Consider the following 26,025-nt stretch of genomic DNA (forward strand, 5'->3'; position numbering starts at 1 on the left):
AAAGGCCCTGTCTGAGATTCAGCATTATTCTCAGCAGCTTTAGTTGCGGGACTGAGGCTGGAATGGCCGGGGAAGGCCTTGCAGCTTAGATGGGAACTTGCCACGTCCTGTTCCTGCAGGCCCTCGCTTGACCCCTTCAGTGGGCGGTCCTGGGTCCGTTTGCGTGCCTGAGTGGGTTCGACGCTGCAGATCTATGGGTACCTCCTCGGCGTTGGCCGTGGTTCTTGGGCCAATCATAGAATCATAGAATGGTTTAGGTTGGAAAGGACCTTGAAGATCATCGAGTCCCAACCCCCTTGCCCTGGCCAGAGACACCTCCCACTAGACCAGGTTGCCCAAGGCCACGTCCAGCCTGGCCTTGAACACCTCCAGGGATGGGGCCTCAACAGCCTCTCTGGGCAATCTTTGGGACCTCTTCTGCTGACTCCATAAGCTTCCCTCGTGTGCGGGCTGCTACTCACCCCGTCTGAGTCCGACCACTGCTCCTCTCTGATGCCCTTGTTCCTTGGAGGGGAAGACCTTTCCCAGTCACCTCTTTAAAGATAGTCCCACCTCTGGCTATTCCCTGGTTCGTTAATGCTACGTTGCATCTGAGCAGATTCCCTGAACTTGTTGAAGCAGTGGACATTCTCCAAATTATGCACCATGTTGCTCATCTTCCCCTTGAAGACCCGTCTTTGACCCCGTGCCATCCTCCCCCATCCTGGCTCTGCTCGTCTTTGTATCCTGACTACGATGGGATATTTCTGGCTCGTGTGGCCCTTCCTCACTGACATGTGCTTCGATACCGCCTTGGGAGGTGCGGAGGTAGAGCGCAAGCTGCTCTTCACTGCAGATACCCCCAAAAGTGGTGCATTTCTGAAAGACCTTGATAAATATCCATATTTATGCATGATTTCGAGCAATATTCTGCTGTAATACAGGCATTATCCCACTTGCTGTCGGAAAGAAGTTATTCTTTAAATATCCCCCGTGATAACAAGTTTAACAAATATATCTAAATAAATGTAAACGGGTAGTAACTGGAAAACCCTGAACTTGCATATGTGACTGAGCTGCAAAGGGAAAGCTGCGTTTAGGCCCCTTGTGAGTTAAAGGTTTGTGATATTTGCACTGCTGCAGAAGCCAAAAGCTGACTTTACAAGTGGGAAAAATATTAATGTGTTTAAATGAAACAAACTCCTATTTCTATCCCCATGGTAAATCCTTACAGCGAACATATTTGCTCTTAGAGGGTTTTAAAGTTTGAAATATGAATGCCAAAAAGAATGTGACTTTTTGCAGCACAGATCAAACATTCTCCAGAGTTTGGCAAAAGCCGTGTTTCTCCGGTAAGGCTCGGGTCTTACAAGCGTGAGTATTTCCAGAGCAGGACCGTGGATTTGCACTTGCTGACACTTACACATTCTTGCATTGTGTTTCGACCATGTCTCCTTTCTCCCCCCTCCGTATCGGAGATGGATCTGAACCAAAATGTCCAGCCTTGCCCGTTCCTGCCTCCCCAGGGAAATTCCTGGAATCCGAACCTCGAGCATGACTGGAATTTGTGTTTAGATCAGAGATGGGGAAAAAAAACCCCCAACCCGCTGAATTTGGACGTGTCTGTGTTTTTGAGATGATGATGGCATGCTACACGTCTGGGTGGCAGCTTGGCTACTTCTGCAAATACAACTGTGCCGGGGCAGGTGGTTTATGAAGATGCAGCAGAAATCTGTCCTCGGCCATGGCTCCTGGCAACACTGCGAACCAGCTCTGGCCTCAATAAATGTGCGAGGCGCTATGAGATTGGCCATATTTCTCCAGGCTAGAGCAGGAGTCACAGACCTGGACCTCCAGAAAGCAATTAGCGACCTCCTGGGAACATAGCTAGCTGCACAAGAGGACATCTGCAGGGCAGGCGTTCATCGGAGAGAACGAGCAGCACCGAATTTCTCCCCTGCTAGCTGTTGTGGTGGTCTTCAGGAGGTCACTGCGATGTTTTGCACCACGAGCACGTGGCCGCACCACTTCTGTGACGTGTTTGAGGGCTGCTGGCTGTGGGGAAAGGATTTTCAGTCTTGTCGTGCTAATCTTTTATTTTCACGAGAAGAAAAATCCGTGTCTCTGCCCTCTGAGAACCCGCCTGCAGCGCGAAGGGACGGCGTCTGGGTGATGGAGGGTGGGGTTGGTGTGGACCGATGGAGCGCACACGCACGTACGTGCGTGTTTTGTGCTTTGATCTGGAGCATCTGCGTAGGAGGGATGTGTCAGATCTGCACCCGTGACCAAGCCTGGAGCTCAACCCCTGGGTGATTCCTTGGGTCGTTCCCTCCCAGAGCATACCAGCCTGCTGTGGTTCGGGTAGAGGTGGTGGGACAAGGCGCTGATGAGCTTTGTGCGCTCTGATTTAATGGGACCACACTGGTAACCGCTTTGTTTGGTTTTTTTTTTCTTCTTCCTTTACAAGCCCAGCTTCTAGTGGAAACAGACACTTTTGGCAGTCAAGTCCGGATCAAAGGGAAGGAGACAGACTTCTACCTTTGCATGAACAGGAAAGGCAAGCTAGTGGGGAAGGTAAGTGTTTCCCATTAATTCATTTGTAACATGAGTGTTACCTTTAGCAGCCTCCGCGAGGCCGTAACGATGTGTTCGATCTTGGCCTGTCAGCCTCGAAATGAAAAGCAGGACGGAGGGGACGTGGGGCTGCCGAGCCCTCCTCCGCCTCCATAAAACTCTGGCGTCCGCCGGTGACGCTTCGGATGCGCGTGGGTTTGCGTTGAGTTGACGTGAGATGCCATCTCGGCACCCCGGTGCCACCTCCCCGATAACTTCCTTACTCGATCTCTCTTTGGGGGGAAATTCCAGATAAAAGGGGCAAGCGGAGCAGCCTGCCGGGGGAAGGAGGCGACGTAAGGTGGTGAGCCAGGGGACGGGGTGGCAGAGCTTGTACTGGAATCCGAACGTCGTACTGGGGCTGGGCCTCACGGTTCTAGCGTTACAGCAATATTTTATTACTTTGGATCCCCCGCACAATGGAAGCATGTAACAAATTACTGCGTGTTCACCCGTCTAGCTTAACTTCTTCGCTGAAGTCATATTTTTTTTGTGTATTAAACTTGTTTTTGTAACTTAGGCGGTTCTTCTGTATCGTTGGCGAACCTAGGAGCTTGCTAACCAGGCGGGAGCTCGCTCAAAGCTAAAATATCACCAAAAAAAATTCATGTCAAATATAAAATCTCTCAGCCCTTGAAGGCCCCCTCCTCCGCTGCCCGTGCTTTGCGCCGCCAGGAATTGAAATCTGGCATCTCTGCGACCGTGAAAAAGGGGAAGCTGAGTTTTGTTTTGAGTCAACACAGCGAAAGCCACGCTCCCAACGAGAAACCAGCAACCCGATTGCTCTGATGAAACGTTATTTAGTTTTGTGGTCCCGAGAGTGGCAATTGCGGGACAAGTGCCGTCCCTGGAGGGTCCCTCCTGCCGCTTTTGTTTTCCTCGCGAGCCGTCTGTCGAGACGGAGCCCGGATGGTTCGCAGGCGGGCGCTAGCAGGCAGCATCCAGGATGCTGCTCGACATCGGAGTGGGACACACACACACACACACACGTGGGAATTGGTGCTGCGGGAGGACCGGACCAAAGCAGCGGTTCTCTCTGCTTCCTGCGCCTCTGCGGTGCAATTACTGCTCTGCATGGGGTACCCTTGTTTGATCTCGGACAAGGAAATTTGTTTCTTTTTTTTAACCGGACTTAGACCTCTCAGGGTACACATGGATGCTTTTGAATATTGCGCTGAACACACCTGGCCCTTGGATTTGTTTGGTTTGGGGTTTTTTTTTTTGGTTGTTTCCCCCCCCCCCTCCCCCCCCCTTAATTTTCCATCCTTTAAATGTGATAATAGCATTTTTCCCTGCAGTGTTATAAGGATAATTTTGTTAATGCTTATGAGGTGCTGATACCACAGTAATGGAGACCTTAGAAGCATCCACGTTAGATGGGGTAAAAAGAGCGTGAAATTTTACCTTTTTCTTTAACAGACCTTACCCTGGGTGGATATGTGGCGGTACACAGCGTGACCCGCATCCGTTCCTGGTCTGTGCTGAGTATCCAGGAGCATCCTGGCAAAGTCAGAGGCTGCTTTTCAAAACGTATAGTATATTTTGGCAAGATACATCCTTCGATTTGGCCCATCGGGCACCGAGGCAGGACAGTTCTTTAGCTTGTTACCTTTCATACAGCGTGCAGCTTTTGTGTTTGTGTTTTTTTTTTTTTTCTTTTCTTGATGTGCTTTCTGTAATGTTAAGTTGGCAAATGGTTTGTTATTAAAAAAAAAAAAAGGAAATAAAGGAAATAAATAAACCCATTCTTGTAAATATGAGCCTTCCCACCCCAGACTGCTGACAAGTTCATAAACCAGCCGACCTGAGCAGGAGGGGGTACGGAGCGTGGCGTTTGGAAGGAAAATGTTCCAGACGCGTTGCCCATATTAACAGCTTCTCATGAGCAAAAAAAAAAAAAAAAAAAAATAGCAAATAGCATGTCTTCCTGATACCAACGAGTGTGGTTTTAATTAGTATCATAGTTTCAGCTCTTTTTGTGGCAAGAGTTTGAGGGAATGCTTTTTAGCCCGAATGCTCTAAACAGCTAGTAAACCCCAAGGAAAACATTAGATAAAAGTTACGCCTGGGCTTATACAAATATTTAAGTTCAGTCTGGGGGTGGAGGGGAATGAAACCCATAAACCGATTGTTTCACGGTCCCCCCGGTATGTTCGTTTGGCAAGAGAGGAGCCGTGGGACCAAGCCGGGTCTTTTTCTCTGCTCGTTTCCTATTGCCTTACACTGCATAATCCCTAACAATACCGGCATATGCCATCTGGCTTTGTTCTCCGCCTCAGTCAGCAGTTTTGGATGCCCCCCCAGTTGAAAACCTGCTTTGAATTTAGTCCTTTTTATTTCCCATAATCGCCTCCAAAGGGTGTTACGGACCGGAGCAGGTGGTTGTTGTTCTCAGCTGGAACTGGTGAGGCGTGCTCGTGTCCCACCTCGGAGCCGGTTGCGACCTCGGAGCCGGTTGCGTTGGAGGCCAACAGAATAACCCACGGGGCTGAGAAGAGCAGCCGGATGGAGAAGGCCATCTGATGGAGCTTTCTCGGGAGCCCCAGACCTTGCGTTCGCTCCCTCACCTGGTTGTTACCGCAGGTGTGTTCCCGGCCAACGTTGGCCAAAGGGCTCGGAGGTGTTTCGGGCAGGATTCTAACTTTATTTATTGTCACAGCATGCAACTGCTGAGGTCACCGACGCTCTACGTGCTGCTTATGAAAACTGGAGACAGGGCAGGTGTTGTACAGGGAGTGACATTTTTGTTAAAGGTGACCAGCACCGGGGGAAAACAAATTGGATTGTGTTTCTTTGTTGATTCTTGCTGTTAGGTTGAAGAAAGCCCCCAAAAGATTTCATTTTATCTTTTTCCTTCTGACCATGTTTTTTTTTTTTTCCCTGGGGATTTTGGTGCCCCTCTGTATACACACGTAGAAATTGTAGGTCCTGAGTTTTCTGATTTTGCTGAAGTTTTCGATGGACCACTGAACTTTATGGTGGAGTTATATTACAAGGAGAGAGATTTAAAAAAGACAAAAAAAGCTTTTAACAAAAGCACCTGGTATTCCCGTTCTGAGTTTTCATATTTTAAAGATAATTCTTACCATTTGTTTATCTCAGGCTTCTTACAAACACGGGGCAGAAGGGGACTCTGAAAGGTTCAGCTCTTCTTCCAAGGAGAGGCGCAATGTGACCTGCCCACTTGTGACAAGGCACAGTGTGACGAGGTCACCTAGAACGCAGGAACTCTGACCGTTTGCAATAATTCGATGGTAGGGGAGAAGAGGAGCTGATGGTCTCTTTGGAGGAGCTCTGAGTTTCTGACTGGCTCTCCTGGTGAGTCCTCCTGTGGTTTTTCTCCCTGCCCCAGCATCTCTTATCTCGTGCCTTGAGATAAGGACGTCACTATAGTGGGGATTTCATGTTTGTAAAAAGGCTGTCAAAGATAGGTCTTTTAAGTCTCCAGAGCAAGTAATAGCAGCCCGGGGTGTGAGCAGGTAGCTGTTAATTAGCTTGGCCACCTCTAACTGCTCTGTCTGCGCCTGTCCTTACGGCAAATTTGTGCTATCTAGAATTGCAGGACGCAGTGGAGATTTCCTTTCCTTGCCCCGTTCCAGTCCCTTCGCCAGGAGAGCGTTTGCAAGAGGTCAACGATCTCTGCGAACTTAGACGGGATCTGTCAGCACCATCACAAGCTGACGGAAGCCCTGCCCCTTCCTTCGGGCACTGCTGGGGCTACTGGCTGCTAGGTGGACATCAGAGCATCTCCCAGTCCCCAGGTGCTGATGCCAGGGAATTTCCCGTGGTTCTCCACCAGCCGCCTGTGGGAACACACGATCTGGTCGGCACTGGCGCTCAGGTCATAGCAGGTATCCGTAACGGGAGCGTTTTGCACTCCCAGCTATAAAGGGTGAGGAGAGAGCAGGCCTGTTTTTGTGGACTGACCAAGGGCAGGGGAGAATGGATCTTGGCTTCCCGCAAAGCTGCCAAGTGGGAGGAGGTGCTGCTTATTGCAGACCATAGCAAGGGAGACATCAGTTTTCAGGGCAAGATGTAGAAGCAGGCAAGGTAAGTAATGGCTGGAAGGAATCCAGAAGATTTGAGAAGAATAGGGAAAGAGCCAAGTACATCTTCAGTTTGATCCAGAAAGTTCTTCAGAAGATGCTCCAAGCAATCCCACTAATGTTCTTCCATGGCATTAGGTGGATTACATCTTTTCCAGACCCAGCAACAATATTGTTCCCCGTTGGTTCTCTCTGTTGTTCTCTGTTGGTTTCATTTTGAGAACAGCTCCATCTCGCAGTGCGTGAAGTCACTCCTTGAGCTCTTCCAGGAAGGAGAAGCGGGTGGTGGGTGCTGAGGCCATCTCCTTAGGGTGGGATGGGACTCAGAGTGCAGGCAGAGTCAGGACAGCGTAGCAACTGTCAGTTGTGTGCTGTGCTCCCGTGTGATGCTGCTCCACATAATGCAGCTGTAATCTTGACACTGCAAGTCTGCAGGGAGCTCTCGCACCACTGTATGTGAGGGCAAGTCCTTCTTCTGAGGTAGGATGTGGCTACGGAGAAAAATCCAGAAATAGGGGCAGAGTTAGAAAAGCGATAGGTAGAATGAGGTCTATCACAGGTATCATCCCTGCCAGCTCTACAGAGAGTGAGAGCAACGAAGTTTTATCCCAAGAAGTCCCTGCTGGTTACATCAGTTCAGCCCCTTCTACGAACTCAAGCCTGAGAGCATGCAATACTATAAAATGGGCTATTTCCCACCAAATCCCCATGCTGGCTCGCACTGTCTCTCTTTGGGTATGCTTTCAAAAATCCTCAGTGAGCTGGTGTACACGCGCTCTCAGAAAATCATTATAACTTATATGCGTTATTTTTGAAAAAGCATTTTAATGAGTTTGGTTCTATTTCTCCTTTCTCTATGCTTAGTGTGAACAGTGGGGAAAAGCTGTCGGTTGAAAGGTAGGAACCCCTTGGCCGTTTGGGGTGGCTGAGGTATTGCTTCAGCTCCATGACAGGTAACTTGGGTGCTTTCTGGGGACAGCTTTGCCGACACTATGTCTGCAGCCCTCCTGGCGCTCACAGAGCACGGACGAGCGGTGCCGAGCTTGTGCCCTCGAGCACGGTCCAGCTCCAGCTCCAGAAGAAAAGCTCTGCCAGCCAAAGCGTCATCTGCGCCGGGGGCTGGAGGTGGCGCAGCTCTGCTGGCCACCACCACCTCTCCCACCCCTGACCAGCACCACTGTGCTGATACCACTTACGGCATGGACCTGCCTCTGAGATGTAAGATTTTTTTTTTCTGGTGTGATAACTGCTTTCCAAGCCAATATATTTCTTAATGTTACCAGAAAGTTGCTAATACCATATGGCAAGTCTTCTCTGTATTTTTGCAGGACAACAAACAAATTGTTGCTAGATGCCAGACTGCTCTGGCAGAGCTTTATCACCGATGCCTGCCAGCAGTAGCCTTTAGGGGATAGTAATAATTTGGGGTTGTTTACATTGCAGCTTTAAAATAGGGGTTTTCTTGAGGCATGTGTGTGTTTAAGTCAGGAAAGTTGGCTAAAAAAACTCTGACAGCATCAAAGAGTGAAGGCGCTTGCTAAGGCCCTTGGCCTTGCATGTGGTCTTGGCCCTTTATAATACCTCTGGCCTTAGAGAAGAGGTGTGTTGTGTTATGGAAGCTCCAGGTGGTTCAGTGGGGGCTACCCTTTGTAGGACAAGGGGACTTACCTGGGTAGGAGACACCAGGTGGGTTCTCCAAAGCCTTATCGGTGTACCTGGACCGGCATTGTCATCAGTTGACTTTGGTCAAGGCTGAGGTTGAGCTTTCTTGAAAAGCTACCTTTGAAACGCCGATGGTGGGAAACCAGGGCCTTGCTGTAAAGCAGAGGGGTCTGTGTTAGCCTGGGACAAGGAGTCTCAGGGATGAGCTCCAAGCCTGTTGCCCTTCACGTGCCCAAGTCCCGCGTGGCATTTGTTATTCCCCGGTGCCTGCCTGCGTCAGGGTCTGTCCCACCAGCCAAAAGAGCTGCAAAGATGTCGGGAGGTGGCAAGGGCAGAGGGGTGCTCAAAGGTTTGGAGTTTGAAACTTCGATGCCGCAGACGAGGTGTTTGCGCTCCTCAGCTTGTATATTTAAAACCACGCCTAACCGCACCTGGGATTTGGGGCAGAACTGAATTTCCCAGGGTTTTGATGCGTATCCAGAATTTGTCCCGGAGTTGCACAGTATTTGGGTGGCTTGAAAAGGGCTTGTAAAAACCTAACGATTTCTGGGGCTGAATGCTGAATTTGCAACAAAGACACGACCAGAATTAGTGGGGTGTCGGGTTTAATAGCGTGCGTTTTGCAGATCTCTTTGTGACGTGTTCAGCCATAAACTGTTCTGACTTGGCATCTCACGTGAAGGCAGAACTTGACGTGCCTTTTGCTGGTTCTCGCTCAGATCTCGTTTTGGACTGTAGTCTGGTTCTTCATACAGGGTGGGATCGGTCCTTTCTCCAAGTGAACTCTTCCCAGGCTTCTGCTCCCCCGGGAGTTTGGTTTAGTTTAAGTCATCTAAATAAACGCCTTCAGTGGAAGCCGGAGCCGAGCGACCTTGGACTCTGTCATACTTTGAACAGGGACCTGATCAGAAACCGGCCTCAAGTGTCCAGAAGTCCCGAATCAGGGCCTGCAGGATTGCAAAGGTCTTAAAAGGAATGAGATGACCAAACCAGTTTCCTTTCAGTTGAGTCGTTAGAATCTTCTGCATTCACCTAATCAGGCTTTTTCCTGCAACTGGTGTAAAAAACTTTGGGTTATTGTTATCGAAAACATAGAAGCTGAGTTCCTAGTGAAATTAAAAGCAGAAGCTAAAATCAGCAGTGACCCTTCTCCATTCTAAGCCCCCAAATATCATGAGGCTTTTGGTAGCACTGCCGCCTTTCACAGCTGCTCCTTTCCCATTGCTGGGCTGCCTGAAAGCATCGCGTTCAAGGGTTTGTGGGTGCTGGTGGAATTTGTATCACCGGGGTCATTTGTTGCAGTTTCAGGTCTTTAGAGTGCTGGAAATGTGTCAGAAGAATTCCCCAAGGAGGGGTTGCTAGATGTTATGGTAGGGATGTCTCACGCAGTCTCAGAGTGTGTGAACACAATAATTTGTCATGCCTGGAAGAGGGCAGATTTAGATTAGATATTAGAGAGAAATGTTTCCCTGTGAGGGCGGTGAGCCCCTGGCGCAGGTTGCCCCGAGAAGCTGTGGCTGCCCCATCCCTGGAGGTGTTCAAGGCCAGGTTGGACGGGGCTTGGAGCAACCTGGGCTGGTGGGAGGTGTCCCTGCCCAGGGCAGGGGGTGGGACTGGATGATCTTCAAGGTCCCTTCCAACCCAAACCATTCTCTGATCCTATGTCACTTCTCGGTGGGTGTAATGTGCTAAGAGCTGGCCAGACCCCATCGTGCACCTTCCTGTGGGGGCTGCGGTGGCTCTGCCCTCCCTTGCGAAGTTGTAGGCAGCAGAGGGATGGGGTGTCGCAGCCCGAGGTGGGTCCTTTTGTGTTGGGTCTGCACACCCGGCGAGCAGGAGCTCCGCCAGCACAGCTCCCGTCCTTGAGCAGAGGCGGCCGTCGGACACCGAGCGTTAGCCGGCTTTTCCAGCAGTCCTCGCTCGGGATGGCACAGCCGTGTAATGACCCTCAAGAAGCCCTTTATGGTTGAGCCCAGTCAAACTGCTTTCCAGTGTTTATTGCACTGAGGCTGCCCTGGCACAGAAGTGGAGAGGCTGTGATGCTGCGGTGGTTCCTTCAAAGCAGTGGGAGTTTGTGCGAGCTCAGTGGACCTTGGCAGTGTTAATATTTGCTATGAGCAATGGGCCTTGTCCTGGTTCTGTACTTGTGAGCATTTGTTTGCGGCAGCATTTCGCACGGGAAGTTCTCTGGAGGAGGGGAGGAGAAGGGAAAATGCCGTGAAAGCGGGTAATGAATTCTGCGGAAGAGGTTTAGATGTTTTGTGGTGGCGTGGGGTAGCAGGCGGCTGACCTGGGTGTTGCAGGGAGAGCAGAGGTCGTTTGGGAGCTCTGTGTGCTCAGAAGAGGGAGAGCAGTTTGGTGGCTGCTGGCGAACACTGGATGGCCCCGAGGCTTGGGAAGGGGAGGCGGGAGAGTTTGCAGAGGGAGTGGGGACGGCTGAGGAACGCTGGCGGTGCTTCAGCTCGCGCGTTGCGCAAGAGGTTGAGGAAACGGAAGAAACGGGCTTATGTGGAGAAGACACCTTTTGTTCACAAATGGTTAGAAACTGCACTGGGTTTTAACAGATCGTGGCCTCGGGGGAACGTGTGTGTAAGCTTGGATGGCACAGCCCTGAAGGCTCTCTGAGCCAGAGGACACTGGTATTCATGGCACTGAAAGGGGAGAGAGAGGCTTGTGCCGCCACACGGGCTGATTGCCAACATCTTCCCTTTGCCGATCGGTTGTTCGCGCTGCGTGTGCGCTTTAGCTGCATGGTGCGGTGGATTTAGGTCACGGGTTTCATAAATGGAGCACGTCGTTAAGCACATTTAAGCCCACACCGTGCCGCTGAGGTTGGATTCGTATTCAGCTGCTTTGCCAGGCAGAACGTTCCCGGTGTTTGTTGGCCATCGCCTAACATCTTATAATGGGAATATTTAAGGTCTATGCTAAGTCCTTCTGTGCTACCATCAGTTCTTGCAACCTTCTGAGCACCGCGGATGGATGCTGAGCAAGGACGGGAGGTTTCGCTTTAGCCAAACCGTGGGTAGAGGAACTATGTGGGAGGTGAGCTGTGAATCCTGAGAGCGGGGCTTCCTCGGATGGTAGCAGGAACATCCGAGATGGGACCGCTGCTTAATACATCATTTCACAAGCCAGGCCAGGTGGTCATGAGGTCCTCATAATCACGTTTTAGCCATTTGTGAACATCTCCAGTTAACTTTACCTTCTCAGCACAGCCAGAATGCTTTAAGTGTTTGCTCAAAAATAAAGCAAAAGGTCCTTTTGTTTTAAAAAATAAATTTCTTCATGGTATTAGTTTTATGCTAGGGAGTCACGGTTGCTCAGCTGAGGACGTGAGCCTTGGACTTTATCTCTAGCCTATGTCCGGTCACCAGAGAGCTGTGTAACTGGGAGGTTGGAACTTGGATGATCTTCAAGGTCCCTTCCAACCTAAACCATTCTGTGATTCTATGCATTTCTTGTGATTCCTCTTTAGCAAACTTCGATTGGAAAGTCTTAAAAAGCACCAGTTCTCTCTCTCAAGTTGGAGTCTTGCAAAGTCAAGGTTCACAGTGCAGACCAAGCTGTGACCTCCAAAGCCGTTTCCTTATCCCGTGGCTGGAAGCTGTATATCCCCTTCCAGGGGAAAAAAAATGCCGCCTTCTTGAAAACTGCGTGACAATTTAATGAAATCCTTTCTGTGTACAAGGAGCAAGTGTCACCATAAAGCTGCTAACATCCCGTCCCCTGTGTTTCTTGGTGGCTGCAGCTGTGTATCGTGCTGGAATATTTCCGTTCCTTAAGGTTAAATGTTAATTAAAATTACTGAGAGGGGATCCCTGAGCCCCGGGCATGCCTCACCCCGTTTGGGTAGGGAGGGTGTGCTCTATGTGTCTTGTGCTGACACTTGTATCAAGTTGAATTCAATGGCTTTCCTCAGAACATCTTATCTCCCAAGTATAATTTTTTGTTGGTCTAGAGCATCTCTTAAGTTGAGGGCGGTATTTCTTCTAATTGTTAACTTTGCAAAGATACTGATGTATTGAACTTGCAGCAAAGCAACGCAGCCTTGTCTTCCTCAACGGGATGCAGTTGAGACGTTGAGATGCACGTTCAGGTGGATCCTGCTCTTCAAGGACTGTTTCTACTTGACTCTCAATTCGTTTTTGGAGATGAAGTGAGAATGGACGCTAGTTTTGAAGTGGAGAATAAAATCTATGCTCCAACAGCAGCAAAAATCCATTTGATTTGTCCATTACAATACATTTAAGGTCAAAAAAAAAGTAGATCTTGCTTAAATATATCTTTGTTCTTGACATTTTCTTACATTGTCTTTTGGATATTAGGTTTTCCTAAAGGAAGACAGGTCTCAAAAGCCTTGCACTTGCTGTATACAGAAAGAATTTTGTCATTCACAGGCTGAAACGATTCTCGATGATTGTTTTTTATGGATGGCACTTGATTTGATCGTGGATTTATCTTTTTTTCATGGTAATATAATTTGACATGAACAGAACTAATGCCATGCTGCAGACAATCAATGACCTTTCTTGATCCTAAATTCCACTGGTTTAAACTTGCCACAGGGAAACTGGTGGCACTACCAGAATGTCAGCTGAATAAGATTGCACTCGTTTGGAACGATAACTTAAAAAGTCAGCGCGTACGTTTGTTTAATGTGTATAAACCTGGGGTTTACCAGACCTGCTATGGGGTCAGCAACTGTTGTAGTCCCGTGTTCTTGCTCCGCTCATTGTCTAGACCCGATGTTTTAAACAATTTTTTTTTTTTTTTTTTTTAAATTTCCCTATAGTGGCACAAGTCTCTATATAACGGATTTAAGCCTGCATGAAATATGCTGCTGCTCGTAGTTGGCTTTTATAGAAGTTCAGGACTAACCTGTGAGTCTCAGCGGAGGCTGAAAATGACCGCTCTAAAAGGAAACGCAGCGAACCCCGGCAGTGTGTTTAACCCACAGGCAGAGCTTTGGACGGATGGGCAGAAATGCCTTCCCGGCTCTTAGCGCCCAGAAGCATATGTGCAACGGGATCAGGTTGGTGCAGGTAATGGTAGATGTCTCAGATCTGCTCAGATGTCGGGTCTGAAACCCGCCTGTGGTTTCAGATCTCCTGAAGCAGCACCTTCCTGTTGCAGGAAACCCGCAGTTTTGACTTAAATTAAATTTTAATAAATTTTCTATTGGTTTCGAAAATTTCATTTAAGAAGGGATTGACGTTTCCCATCATTAATAGCGAGTACGCGTAGTTCTCTGAGATGCAGTTAGGAATTTCTGTTAACCAAATGTACGTCTTTACAGACGAAGCCGACCTAGTTTGCTCTAATTACGAATGTGTGCCGTCCTGCCGTACTCTTGGCAAGAAATGTGATGGAGGGAGCTGGGTAGGAGGCGTCTCCTGGTGTGGCCTCAGCCTTGCTTGGTTCACCCCTACAAACGCTCCTTTTGTCTCTTCATTCATTCATCTCATTCTCCTGTTCATCCTGTGACAAAATATGCTCTTCCAGGGCAGTGTGAGGGTTACTGAGCAGGTGCTAGTGAGAAAAGTGGAATTTCTCAACAAAAAGTAGAAGGAAAGAAAATTTTAAATCCTCCTCCTCCTCCTTCCTGGGCTCTCGCAGGTTGCGCTGTGTCCGGCGCAAACGGGGACGGGACTCTGTCGAAGCCTGTGGGTCCCATCCCACGTGTGCAAGACGGCGCCTTCAGGAGTTGCGGGGGGGTAGGGGTGTACCCCCCGTGCGTATGGGCAGGTGGGTGCAAACGGGGGCAACACTGCTTTGAAACTGGGCCTCGGGGCGGAGATATACCCTCTGAGCGGAGATGTACCCTCTCTTCAGAGAATCTCCTCCGCGTGGGTTTTGTATTACTCCCCCTGCTTCGTGGATGCACTTAGACGTCCCGTATACATAATTAACCTCTCTGCTGCGCTGGCAGACGCTTTTATTGAACTGCCCGTCATGACTCCTCTAAGTATTTTCCTCGGAGGATTGTGCAGGTTCAGAGGGCAGAGAGCTGGAGGAAACGCGCACGAAGCTGAGTAACTCTTGGCAGTTATAGATGCGGCTCCCCTGATTTACAGCCCGGTCGAGGAGCAAGAATGCGCATTTGGGTCAAGAGGTGTCTCGTGTGGTTGAGGATGCCTTGCCGTAAATCGGGGATGCTGAGCATCAGGATGCTTGTGATGGATCTGTCCTGGTAGTGCCGACAAAGTGCAGGAGGATGGGGCGGGGGGGGGGCGCAGCCGGAGCGCTCGGATGTGCCGCGCTATGAAGGGGGTAATGTTTCCCACCGGCGCTGCGGGATCTGGCTGCTGCCGTACCCACCTCGTTGTCACACTTTCGGACCTGCCTTTAAGAGGTGTACACGGGAAGGGGGAGAGGTGGCAGCGCTAGAAGCTGGCGATGTTAACGTAGCTCCTGCCTTCCCTTCTTCCACTCGGGAGTTTCCAAGCCGCTGGGCTCTGACTTTGAGCTGAGCTCGTGCAAAGCCACAGAGAAGCAATACGCGTCCCGAAAATCACGTCGTTAGGTAGATGCTGTGGAAACAGCTCTGGGGCTTTATAGGGGGTATCAGTGACACCGGGTGCACCAGCCCCTGGTCCTCAGCTGGGGATGCTCCAGGAGTGCTCACTGGGGCTGCTGACCCATGCGTCTCCTGAAAACCCAACACTTCCACGCTGCCGCTGCTCTGAAATTTAGGAAATACAGGGCAGGAGTTCTGCCGTATAATGCAGCATGTGCATTTAACACATCTGATGTTCAGCCAGCCTTCGGAATACCTGCAGAGCTCAGGGGGGGACACCTCGCGCCGGGGGGCAGCGTGGGATCTGGGTACCGCTACCCGGGAACCCCCTTGGGCTGTCTGCGGAGGGGGAAGGAGGGGTGCAGAAAGGGTCCATTTTGGGGGTTTTTCCTTGCCATAAATCTAGCTGCGCGCACCTCTTGGAAACCTTTTCATTGAGCAGTGGCTTTCTCTGCACCGGGATTTTGAGGAAAAGGGGCAGAGGGAAGCGATCCCGCTTATACGGAGAGCTTGTATCTCCACACTTCGACTTTGAGCCTGGGGGGGGGGGGGCTGAACGTGCAGAGAGGTGATAATTAGACTGGAGACTCATCCCCGTCTCACTGGAAGGGTTGAGTCTCGCTGCGCCCTGTGCCAAGCCGGCATTCCCAGGTCGTCACAGAGGTGTTTCCTATGGTTTGGTGTTTGTTATTATTTGCAGCCCATCACCAGCGCATTCGGTCGCCTTACCCAGAGACCGCCTAATCGCAGCCTCGTTTGAGGAGGGGGAGAACCGTTTTGACATAAGCTTAGCTAACAACAGCTTAACACAGCATCGCTCGTAAGGCTTAATTTGTGCCCCCGTCTTTACAAACAGAGAAACCTTTCAGGCTTGGAGGCATCTCTCCCCACGCCGCGGCGTTACCCGAGCCGCCTGCGCGAGCTTATTGTTGCCCTAAAAGCCGAGTGAAGTTTGGATTTGCCGGTGCCCACTGAGCCAGATTTGTGCGGCACAAATGAGAAAACCTGCCCTGGCCTCCCTTTCCCATAAAAAAAACTGCTCAGGTGGCTTAGTGTGGCCGGCTAATGGGGAGGAGGCGGAGGCGGCGGCTGCACCTGCTAATGCTTTGGCTCGGGCTGGTGGCACAGCGGCTGCCGCGAATTCCCCCTGAGCAGCAAGCTGTTAGCGGCGGTAACGCCGCGCTCGGAGGAGCGCTCCTGCTACGACAACAAAGAGCCCTTTGATCCTTTCCATTTGGAGAACTTGAAACGAGAGAGCCAAACTACAATAAGACCAAGTTGGGTCATAAAAAGGAGAGCAGGAGCACCGGAGCGCTCCGGAGTGTAATTGTAGAAGCAGCAAATGCTTTGGCACTTAATTCTGCTTTAGTGTCAGTTCAACATGTTTCACGTTTAATACTGGAGAACCCGTCGCCAAATGCTCTGCGCAAACACTCCGGCGCTGCTCCGCGGTAAGCCGCGGGCACTTGGAGAGCCCCTGGCTCCAGCGCAGCTCCTCCGCCTCTACCGTCGTACCGCGGCGTACGAGCAGTCCCACGCTGTAGACCTCCCTTGGGCGGCTGCTGCCGCTCCCAACCCTGCTTGGTGAAGGGACTGGGAGGGCTGGGGTCCACCGCCTTGCCACTGGTCTGGGGCTGGTCCCCAGCTATGAGCTGCCGGAGATGTCCCGCCGGAGCCAGCGCTTGGAGCTGCCAGCGTGGCTGCGCTCCCCCTCGCCTCGGCGCACACCGGGGTGATGCCTCAGGGGGTTCCGTGGAAGGTGGCGTTTAGATCAGGCGGTTTATAAGATGTTTATCAGAAGTCTGGCTAACAGCTGCTGCGTCTTCCCGCGGCTGTTAGGGGCGCGTTTAAACAAAAAAAACCCCAACCCTCTGAATTATTTTGGGCAAAGAAATGAGTTGCGAGTTGTCACCTCTGCGGTGGCACAGCCTCGTGGCACGGCCGGGAGTCAGCTCCCAGGAGCCACACTGGCTCCTCATCGAAGAGATGAGGAGGTGCCAACTCGAAGAGAGCCCGTGCCTTTGGCAGGAGTGGGGTTGTGCCCCCGCCGCGGCTCTCGCCCTGCTCTGAGCAGGGACCTTGGCGGGAGGGGTTGCCCATGGGACGGTGGCGAGCAAAACGCAGGAGCAGCTCATCCCTCGAGCACGTGTGAGACACCGCGGGGCCGCCAAGCCCTTGCGCCCATGCTGCTCTGGGGGGCTGATGGGGATGGGGGGCTGATGGGGATGCAGGGCTGGGCTCGGGTCCTCACCCACCGTGTGGCAGTGCCGTCGCACTGCGCCAGCCGGTTCCCGCACAGCTTTCAAGAACTCCTCTTTATTTTGAAGGATCGGTTCAAAACAAATAGCAAGCAAATCATATGAAGAGCGGTTGAAGGAGCTGGGACTGTTGAGTTTAAGGAGGAGGAGGCTGAGGGGAGACCTCATCACTCTCTACAACTATTTGAAAGGACACTGTAGAGAGGTTGGTGCTGGTCTCTTCTCACAGGTAATTAATGACAGAACAAGAGGGAATGGCTTCAAGCTCCAACAGGATAGATTTAGACTCAACATCAGGAAAGAATTTTTCACAGAAAGAGTGGTCGGGCATTGGAATAGACTGCCCAGGGAGGTGGTTGAGTCACCATCCCTGGATGTGTTTAAGAGACGTTTAGATGTGGTGTTGGGGGATATGGTGTAGGGGAGAACTTTGTAGAGTAGGGTAGATGGTTGGACTCGATGATCCCAAGGGTCTCTTCCAACCTAGACAATTCTATGATTCTATGAAAACATAAACCTCCGCGTTTCGAAGGGCGAGCGCTCCGCAAGGTGCATCCTGGCAGCTAAGCGTGTATGAAATGCGGCTTGGCAGTGTCTCCCGGCTGGCGGCGGCGGCAGAGGGTGCAGCCCCGTATCGGCAGCGAGTGTTTGCCCTACGAGCTCCCGGGGAAGGGCGAGCAGGCGGCTGGAGCAGGGAGCGATGCTCGGCCAAAGCCGTCTCCCTTTCCTCTTCCATCCTCCTCTCTTTGGGGGAGCGAGGGGATGGGTGACAGACCCAACGAGTGTTTTGCTGCCCTTTGAATAGGGACGTGATTAGACCTTCAGTGATAGGCACCCGGTGAAAACAAGGTGACGCTTAAAAATTCTTGAAAACCCTTATAAATCGCCTTTTCCCCTAATAGATTACCATGGGTCCGTCTCTCTGTGGTATAGGTAGTGTGGGCGAGTGATTTATTCTATTGGGGATTATAACAGATGTTGTAAAATCATCTTGTAAGCATTCGAAAATCATTTGTCTGTCTCTGATGTGTCTTAGCACGTACAGGAATGCTCTGTTTGGGGAAGCGGGGTCCTTATCCTGATTTATCTCAAGGTGCTTGTAAATGCTGCTGTAATTTCACGTTATCAAATCGCTTAGCTCTTCCTCTTCCAGAACGAAGTTATTTTATCTCATGCAGCTTGTTTACTTCAAATTAGCCCTGAGGTTGGCCTGAAGTTGCACCTTGTTATTCCTCCACCTCCTATCTCTGTCTTAGGCTCTGTTGGCAAATTTGAAGGTGTAAGTAAATACTTTTTTGTTATTAATAGAATAACTTCCCCCTCCTACACACACGTTTTCTTTTCATTCCAGTCTTGGTTTTCCATGAGAAACTGACATTGCAGTACAAGCGGAAACCTCCCAAATTGCATGAAAACGCCTTAATTCTCCTAGCAACAAGGTCAGGGCTCAAATCCAAGACCTTTCCACGAGCGTGGGGGAAACGGCCCTTCCAATTACCTGCTCCCCCTGCGCTACGGATCCGGTCGGTTCATCAGCACCTGGGTTTGGGTGGATTTGAAACTCAGCCACGGTATTGTTTAAAAATTCTCCATTCATTGGGGAAGGGGTTGTAGTGGGCTGAGCCCTGAGCAACCTGGGGCTGGTTTTATGGCTTCCCATTGAAACCTGGTGGAACCCCGTGGTGTCGACTGATTTCCCCCTTCCCCACTTCATGTGGCTTTGATCAAACCCAGGGCTCGGAGAACGACCTCCCCGGGAACTGGAACCGCTGAGCTTTGCCCAGTTCTGCCGTTCATTAAAGGGTTTGTGAGCTTCCAACCTCTAGATGATGAAATTAGGACCTTTGTGCCTAGCCCGGCATGGAGATCGCCGGTCCTAGGGCAGAGCTGGCTTTGTCCCCGTATAGGGGGCACGTATAGGGAACGCGGGCCCCGGATTAGCATGTTTGATGCAGAAGTTGCTGTGATGTCTCTGCCCTCTTAATGAGACCTACCCGCGGTAACGAAACCTCTTAGGCAGGGTTGATTAATGATTTTAGGGTAAACATCACATATTGTTGCACCGATTGAATTGAAGCTCTGCTCAAGGTGTTAAGCCGGGGAGGGAAGGATGGTCCTGGAGGCTGGTGGTGATGAAGCTTTGACCCTGCTTGGGTTGTCCTCCCTGATGGTTCCCATCTCCAGCTCCATTTGTAGCTCGTCCGTGGTTATTTGGGGACCAGAGGTGTGGGGAAGCCCGAGCCAGCTTGGCGCGGGGGCTTTCCTCCTGTCCTGCGGCCCCTGTCTTTCCCACAAACTGCACCAAACTCTGCTGTGACGGTGCAGGGCTTTTTAGGAAAGCTTCTGAGAAAGAGCAGGCTGGCCTGGCCTTGGGGAAGGGGTGGTAAGTGTGCGGGGATGGGCTCCTCACCCCCGCCGTCGTGCCCCGGGGAGCCCCTGAAGCCTGGATCAACCATCACGATGCTGGTCACGCTGCCGTGGGTCTCCTGTCCCCCCCAGGGATGGGACGGGTGAGATGGCTGAGAGGGTCTGATACCGCTTACCTTGCACGGAGAGAGTTGAGTGGTAGGCGTGACAGTAAGCCTGGGCCCGCAGCGCTGAAAAACTGACTATTTGACTTCAGTGGGGTGTTGGATTGGGCTAACACTGCGATGGAAATCCTTCTTCGGCTTTGCTGAGCGTTAGATTAAGTCCTGTATGATGCTGCATACTGCGCTTATCCGGAATCCATAAAGCACCCAAAGCTGAGATAGCAGCCAGGGCTGAAGTGAGCCTCTATCCCAAAATCTTGCCGCGCAACCCCAATACGGGAAGGACCCCGTCCCCTCTGCCACCCGAGGTGAAACCCTCTTCCAAACAAAAAACAACCCTGAGAGAGCAGAGGTGTGACATCGGGCATGTGCGTCACCCCTCTGGCGGTGAAGCTGGGGTGGCTCTGGTGGCCGAGGACACTGCTGCCCATCACATCGGGATGCCAGTGGGACGCTGGCCCATCTCGGGGGCTGCTCTGGCGTGGGAACAGCCCTTTCCACCACTGGTGTCGCCCGGGGATGTGAGTTGGAGCCAGGCCTGGGGTGTGCAACGCGGCTCCGAAATAACCATTTGGATTCGGGGACTGGAGTGGGGTCGGGGACCTCAATGCCGGTGGCGCCTCTCCGGCTCGTCCCCGCAGCCCCACGCGTGGCTTGTTTGCAGGATGCGAGCTCATAAAGTATTTCAGAAAACCTATCAAAAAGGGAGCGGTAGAAGTGGCAACGCTGTTGTTTGGCCCATATGAGATTCTGATTATTTTATTTTTCTCTGAGTATATTTCCCTGGCGCGAGTTCAATTCATCCTTCTTTCCTAATGGAAAAAGCAAAGCTATAAGTCTTGCTTTGCCTGCAATTGAAGGAGCTGGACTGGATAAACTTAACTGTTGTCTTTGAAAAATCTTTCTCTCCTTGGATAGGAGTGTTTAAAAAAAAAAAAGAAATGATGACCTCACGCTTTCATTTTTTTTTTTTTAATTCATTTCTATTTCAGCTGATGTTTGTTATGACTCCTATTAACAACGTTTGAAGCAAAACCATGATGATTTTATTTATGCCAAATTGGGTTTTGGGCGCTGCGCTTGCATTTGGGTAATGAATTTTTTCTTTTTCTTTTTCTTTTTTTCTTTTTTTTTTTTTTCCCTTTTTCAGCCTGATGGCACCAGCAAGGAGTGCGTCTTCATTGAAAAAGTCCTAGAAAACAACTATACGGCACTGATGTCAGCAAAATATTCAGGCTGGTATGTTGGATTCACCAAAAAAGGGAGGCCGCGGAAAGGGCCCAAGACCCGGGAAAACCAGCAAGATGTACATTTTATGAAGAGGTACCCAAAGGGGCAAGTGGAGATACAGAAACCTTTCAAGTACACAACAGTCACCAAGAGGACTAAGAGAATACGACCCACCAACCCCAGTTAAAAATAGACAAAAACAGTGTCACAATAATAAACCACAAAAAAAAAAAAAAACTGCACCAGAGGAATATTTTTACATTAAAAATAAGGAAGAAGCTCTATTTTTGTACATTGTGTTTAAAAAAAAAATAAAAATAAAAAAAATTAATAAAAGACTAGATGGCAAACGCTGGGGAAAAGCTGTTAGGGATTTATTGTGACTTGAAAAAACAAAATGAACTGCTCTATTTAAATTGACTTCTTGTTGTTGATGACACACAGGTGCTTATTTCGCTTTTTCGGAAAGGACAACTTTTCAAGCATATCCCCAGAGGAGAAAAAAAAAAAAAAAAAGTAATTATTAAAAATAAATAAATAAAACCAAAGAAAACCAAAGTTCTTTCCCAAAGTTACTGAGACCCCGCCCCGAAAAGTGCCGGTTTTGCAGTAATCTATTTATTGTCTGCTGCACGCCGGCCCGAGACAAGATGGTGTGTGCCGCAGTGATTGAGTTTCCGTGGAGTTCTCGACGCATCGATCTTCTGTAACCTTTCTGACGACATAAGGTGTCACGGCTCCGTGATCCTGCATTATGCTCAGTTCTGGAGAATGCTGCTAAATACATTCAAGTGACTACAAGATGACCTAGTACACCAATGATAAGGGAATATTTTAAAACCAGCTATATTATATATATTATATATATATAAGCTATTTATTTCACCTCTCTGTATATTGCAGTTCCATGAACCAAGTATTACTGCCTCAACAATTAAAAAAATTATTTAAAACACGTGTACATATTTTTGCTGTTCACACTTCTTTCCCCCTCCCCGAGTAGTGGGTTTTTAACGCATATTTATCTTTTATGTGAGGGCAGCGCGTTACGTTCGGGGTAGTTTTCCCACTATAAACTTCAGTGCTATTTCTGTAATTCCTGCTTTTCCTTAATACCGTCTTCCTCCTCCTCCTCCCTCCTTGTTCCCACGAGGAAGAAATCCTGCGTGAGGCGATGATGGGCTGAGAGCGGGGCGGGGGGGGGAATCCACGCGGGCGCTTTTCAAGAGCAGGAGTTAAATTCGATCTTTTTCAGTCCCAACGGATGTTTCCTAAAGCTTTGGCCGAGCAGGAGGTAAACTTGAAAATTAGCGTCTGACTCAATTAACGCCTACTTACGTGTGGCATGTGTTTCCTTCATCGGAGGTTTTGACAGGCGCTATTTGTTTCAGCTATTGAATTCAATATTGTATCTTTTTAAAACTTGCCCTAGACCGACCAAATCCCTCTCCCTCGCCCCGCGTAGCTTCCCCCAGCCCTTCGGCATCTTGCTCTCCTGGGCGATCCAGCCAGTTTTCCTCCCAGGAAAGTTCTGCGCAGGACTTGGGCGATGTGAAGCCACAAAGCGCGAATCTGCGCGGACGGACCGACCCACGCGGTGGGTTGGGTGATAGAGCATTAAACAGAGCGGGTAAAAAAAGGCAGGACAGTGAAATAACTGCCCTCGAATTTTAGCTAAAAAGACAACTGAGCCCAAGCGAAGCTTTCAGGAGAAGGTCTCTTGGCTTTTTCCTTCTTCCTGCGTGCAGACATTGCTACGCTCCCTGATTCCAGCCGGGGCTGAAAATGCTCAAAGCCACTAAGAAAGCTTTTTCTTGTTCATCAGAAGAACGGCTCTCCCCAGAACAAGCTTTCTCAAGATAACTTTGAGAGCTGCAGCCAAATCCCGCAGATCAAAGCCCTTCAGGAGATGGTGCAGATAAGCGTGCAAGCTTGAGGATGCTTATCTGCACTGATCTCCAAACCTCGCAAGCCTAGAGAAAAATGAACAGTGCTAAACAGGGTCACTTCGTGCTGCTCCACCAAAAGCCGGGCAGCCCTACAGGTGATGCCTTCACCCCAGCTAAGCACGGGCAGTTACTCGAGCAGCCCCTCTCCCAGTGGATATACTGGGAGCTGCTCTCCTGGGGCACCTGGAGACCAGCACGGGAAGCGGGACCTGATGGCACGGTGGTGGAAGCGGTTGGTTGGTGGGGGCTGGAAGGCTTGCCAGCTTTGCCTTTCAGATTGATTCATGTGGGAGAGATTTGGGGAAAGTTCAGAGGAGCGCTGGGGGTGGGAGATTGGGAGCGGCTGGAGATTTGCTGTGTTAGAGCCGCCAAGAGGAGAAACCCAGTTGATTTCCAGAGTGAGAAAGGATTTATGGGTGCCTTTTTTTCTCCTTGGCCCGTGGCACTGATGGTTTCACTGTCAGAACGACAGGGTTGGTTTGCCATGGGGGAAATTCGAAGAGGTGGAGGCGGCAAATGCCGGAGAAGGCTGGGCAGAAGGGATCTCCTGTGAGGCCGAGAGCAACCTGGGAGCATCTGCTGCCTGTCCTGCAGGGCCCATTGGGTTTGGAGACTGGCAAGTGGCAACTAGGCAGCGTGAAATTGTCACTAGGGGCCTCTGGCACTTGTGGTGTTGGCTTACAAGACTGGACAGCAGTGGGATGGGTTCTGTGGGCTGTGAAAAGTCAATGTGGTGAGGAGATGTGTTGGTCACCTGCCGTCAGAGAGGTTTGTTGACTGAGACTGATGTGCGTTGAGGATTTGTGCTTAAACATCTCCTTAGGCTTTATTAACAATGACAAAAGCGAGGGCAAAGAGGAGAAGAGTTCACGCCAGGTTCCCTTCGGAGCACCTTGGCATTGGGCAAAAGGGTGCTCTGGGGAGGAGATGTTCAAGAAATGAACAGAAATAGGGGAAATCCATCACGTGCCCAGTGACGGACAGTCTTGTGCTTGCCACCACCCGGCATGTGGTGTTTCTGTGCCTGGGTTGCGCTTGGTGGTGAGGCCAGAGGGTGCAAGTGGTTGTCAGCATCCCCGTTGGACAAGTCTCTCTGCTGACCTCCAGGCTAAAGCAGCAGCTTGTCTGCGGTGCTTAACATTTCTTCCTCGCAGGGTGTCTTCGGGCTCCCTGAATACGAGCTGAGATTCCCCGTGTAGGCTATTACACTTGATTTACTTTATAATTGAAAATTGTTAATGAGGATTTAATTACTATTGTGGAAATAACCTCAACAGCGAGGGGTGTAACGCTAGGCGATTGCTTGAAGCAACTGGATGGCATTAATGTGTGTGGAGCTCTGGGTGGGCACATTTTAAACAAATACACGGCTTAATTGGATTTAATAAAAGCATATTGTAGCTACTGTTTCAGAAATGCTGCTAGATTTGTAGCGCTGTTTTCATAGCTGAGATCAGACAGTGGCACGCTCCGATAATGCCGTGGTTGGCTCTGTCATGAAGCCGGGCGCAGGCTCCGCTGGGCACACCGAAACCTGAGTCCATTCCAAGAGAGGTGCTCTGTAGGTCCAGGGAAGTTTGTTGGTGAGCCCTTCTGGGTGGTGGGTCTCCCATGCTGTTGCTGTGATGGTGAAGGGTTGGCAGTCAAAGCTCAGCTGGGCTCTGCGTCTGGTCCAACCAGGACAAACCTTTCATCATGGTGTTGTCATGACCTGTGTGGGGCTCACCACTGGCTGAGAAGACGAAGAGCGTCCTGGTCCCTGTGCAAGATGTCTTCCAGCTCACCAGGGACCTTCTTTCCTGGACCACAAAGCTGTCAGCGAGTGGGAGCAGTTGACATCCCTGCAGCTGGAGCTCTGAAGCTGGTGTGGTCTTTCCTGCTCGACAGGAGGTAGTTTTGTTCTGCCTCTGCCTTGTTGATGCAAATGCAGATGCCATTGCCGGCTCTGCGCTGTGGAGCACCTGGTCTGCCCTGTTCGAGCCGCATCTGCCCCTCGTGCCAACAGTCAGCTTTTGGCAACCCGACTTTCGGGAGCACGAGCACGTGAAGCTTGGTGCTCGTTGGCTTGGGCTGTCCTTGCAGTCTTGTTTAGCTCGGGATCATCTCCGTAGCGCTGGTTCACAGGCTCCCAGTTAGAGCTGAGCATTTTGCAGACGTGAAGCAGCGGGGAAGCCTCTTCCAGGAGCACGCGTGCAGTTTTACCGGTGTCCTTCTGCAAGTGGGGGATTACTGGACCTGCCCAAAGATGCAGCCCACCTATGCAGAGGGATTTATCCCTTCAGCTACATCACCTCTCACACGCCAGCGTGTATATCTGCACAATTAATACTAGCTTTTGGGAGCATAGCTGATACATCCCTCCAATAAACATCACAAGGTGAGGGAAGGTCAGGAAGAAGCAATCGGGACAAAAGTAACGAAGTCTGGGGAAGGGATGCTGCCCTGATGCTCAGCGATGAGAAGAGAAGACCAAGTTTTGACGTCCATGGCTTCTGGAGTTGAGGCCATAGCCTAAATGAGCTGAATGCTCCAGTGCCCGTGAACCCGGTAGGGAGACACGCGTGGGAGCGGAGCGTGGGGAGGATCCCGGAAAGCACCGCGAGACCTGAGCTGGGCTCGCCCCTGCCGGCTGCACCGCCTCGAATCGGCTTGATCTGTGCAATAGCTTATTTACCTTGGCTGGCGGAAACACGGCAAGGTGGAAGCTAGGTCTGGTTGAAGCAAACACTCGGCCTACACCAGCTCTCGGAGTAAGGCTTGACTGGCGCATGCGTTGTGCGACGGGCAGTGTTTTGCCCCATGGACGTCTGGCACCTTTCCCGGATTCCCTGAGCGTTTTGGTGTCTCCGTACTTTCACGAAAGCAGTGAAATGAGATTTCAGCCTCCAGCTGGAGAAGATGATCTAGCATTTTGTCTGGTCTAGGAGAGTTTGTCCACCAAGTAAGGTCTAACTGAGCAAACGGAATCGGCTCTAGGTGGGATAGTTTGGGTAACAGAAAACACACGTGAATTCGGCTCCAAGAGCACGCTATGTTACAGTTCCCACCTTTGGTGGTAATATGTGAAAAAGCGTGTGTGTGGAGTGGTGCTTGTTCTTTTTTAGGGCGCTGAATTGCTCTACAACGCCGGTGTCTGCCGATGAAGGAGGAGGAGGCGCGTACATATCGGTGTCACTGTAAATACCCCCCGCAAAGCCCTTTGCCTGTCCTGGCACAGCCGTGAGCCCCGCTCCGTCC

At 50.6% G+C, this 26,025-nt stretch overlaps 1 protein-coding gene across 1 annotated transcript in view; it reads left to right on the top strand.

Annotated features, from left to right (window-relative positions):
- FGF18 (fibroblast growth factor 18) overlaps positions 1 to 21,790 on the top strand; it is a 74,025-nt gene extending 52,235 nt beyond the window's left edge. The window contains exons 4-5 of the mRNA XM_082489840.1: positions 2,447 to 2,553; positions 20,760 to 21,790. Coding sequence (XP_082345966.1) covers positions 2,447 to 2,553; positions 20,760 to 21,026 — 374 coding nt within the window. The 3' untranslated portion in view covers positions 21,027 to 21,790. The remainder of the gene's footprint in view (positions 1 to 2,446; positions 2,554 to 20,759) is intronic.
- Positions 21,791 to 26,025: the final 4,235 nt, after the last annotated feature.

This window comes from Vanellus vanellus (genome assembly GCF_965231255.1).
Source record: "Vanellus vanellus genome assembly, chromosome: 13".
In the NCBI taxonomy this organism is placed as follows: domain Eukaryota; kingdom Metazoa; phylum Chordata; class Aves; order Charadriiformes; family Charadriidae; genus Vanellus; species Vanellus vanellus.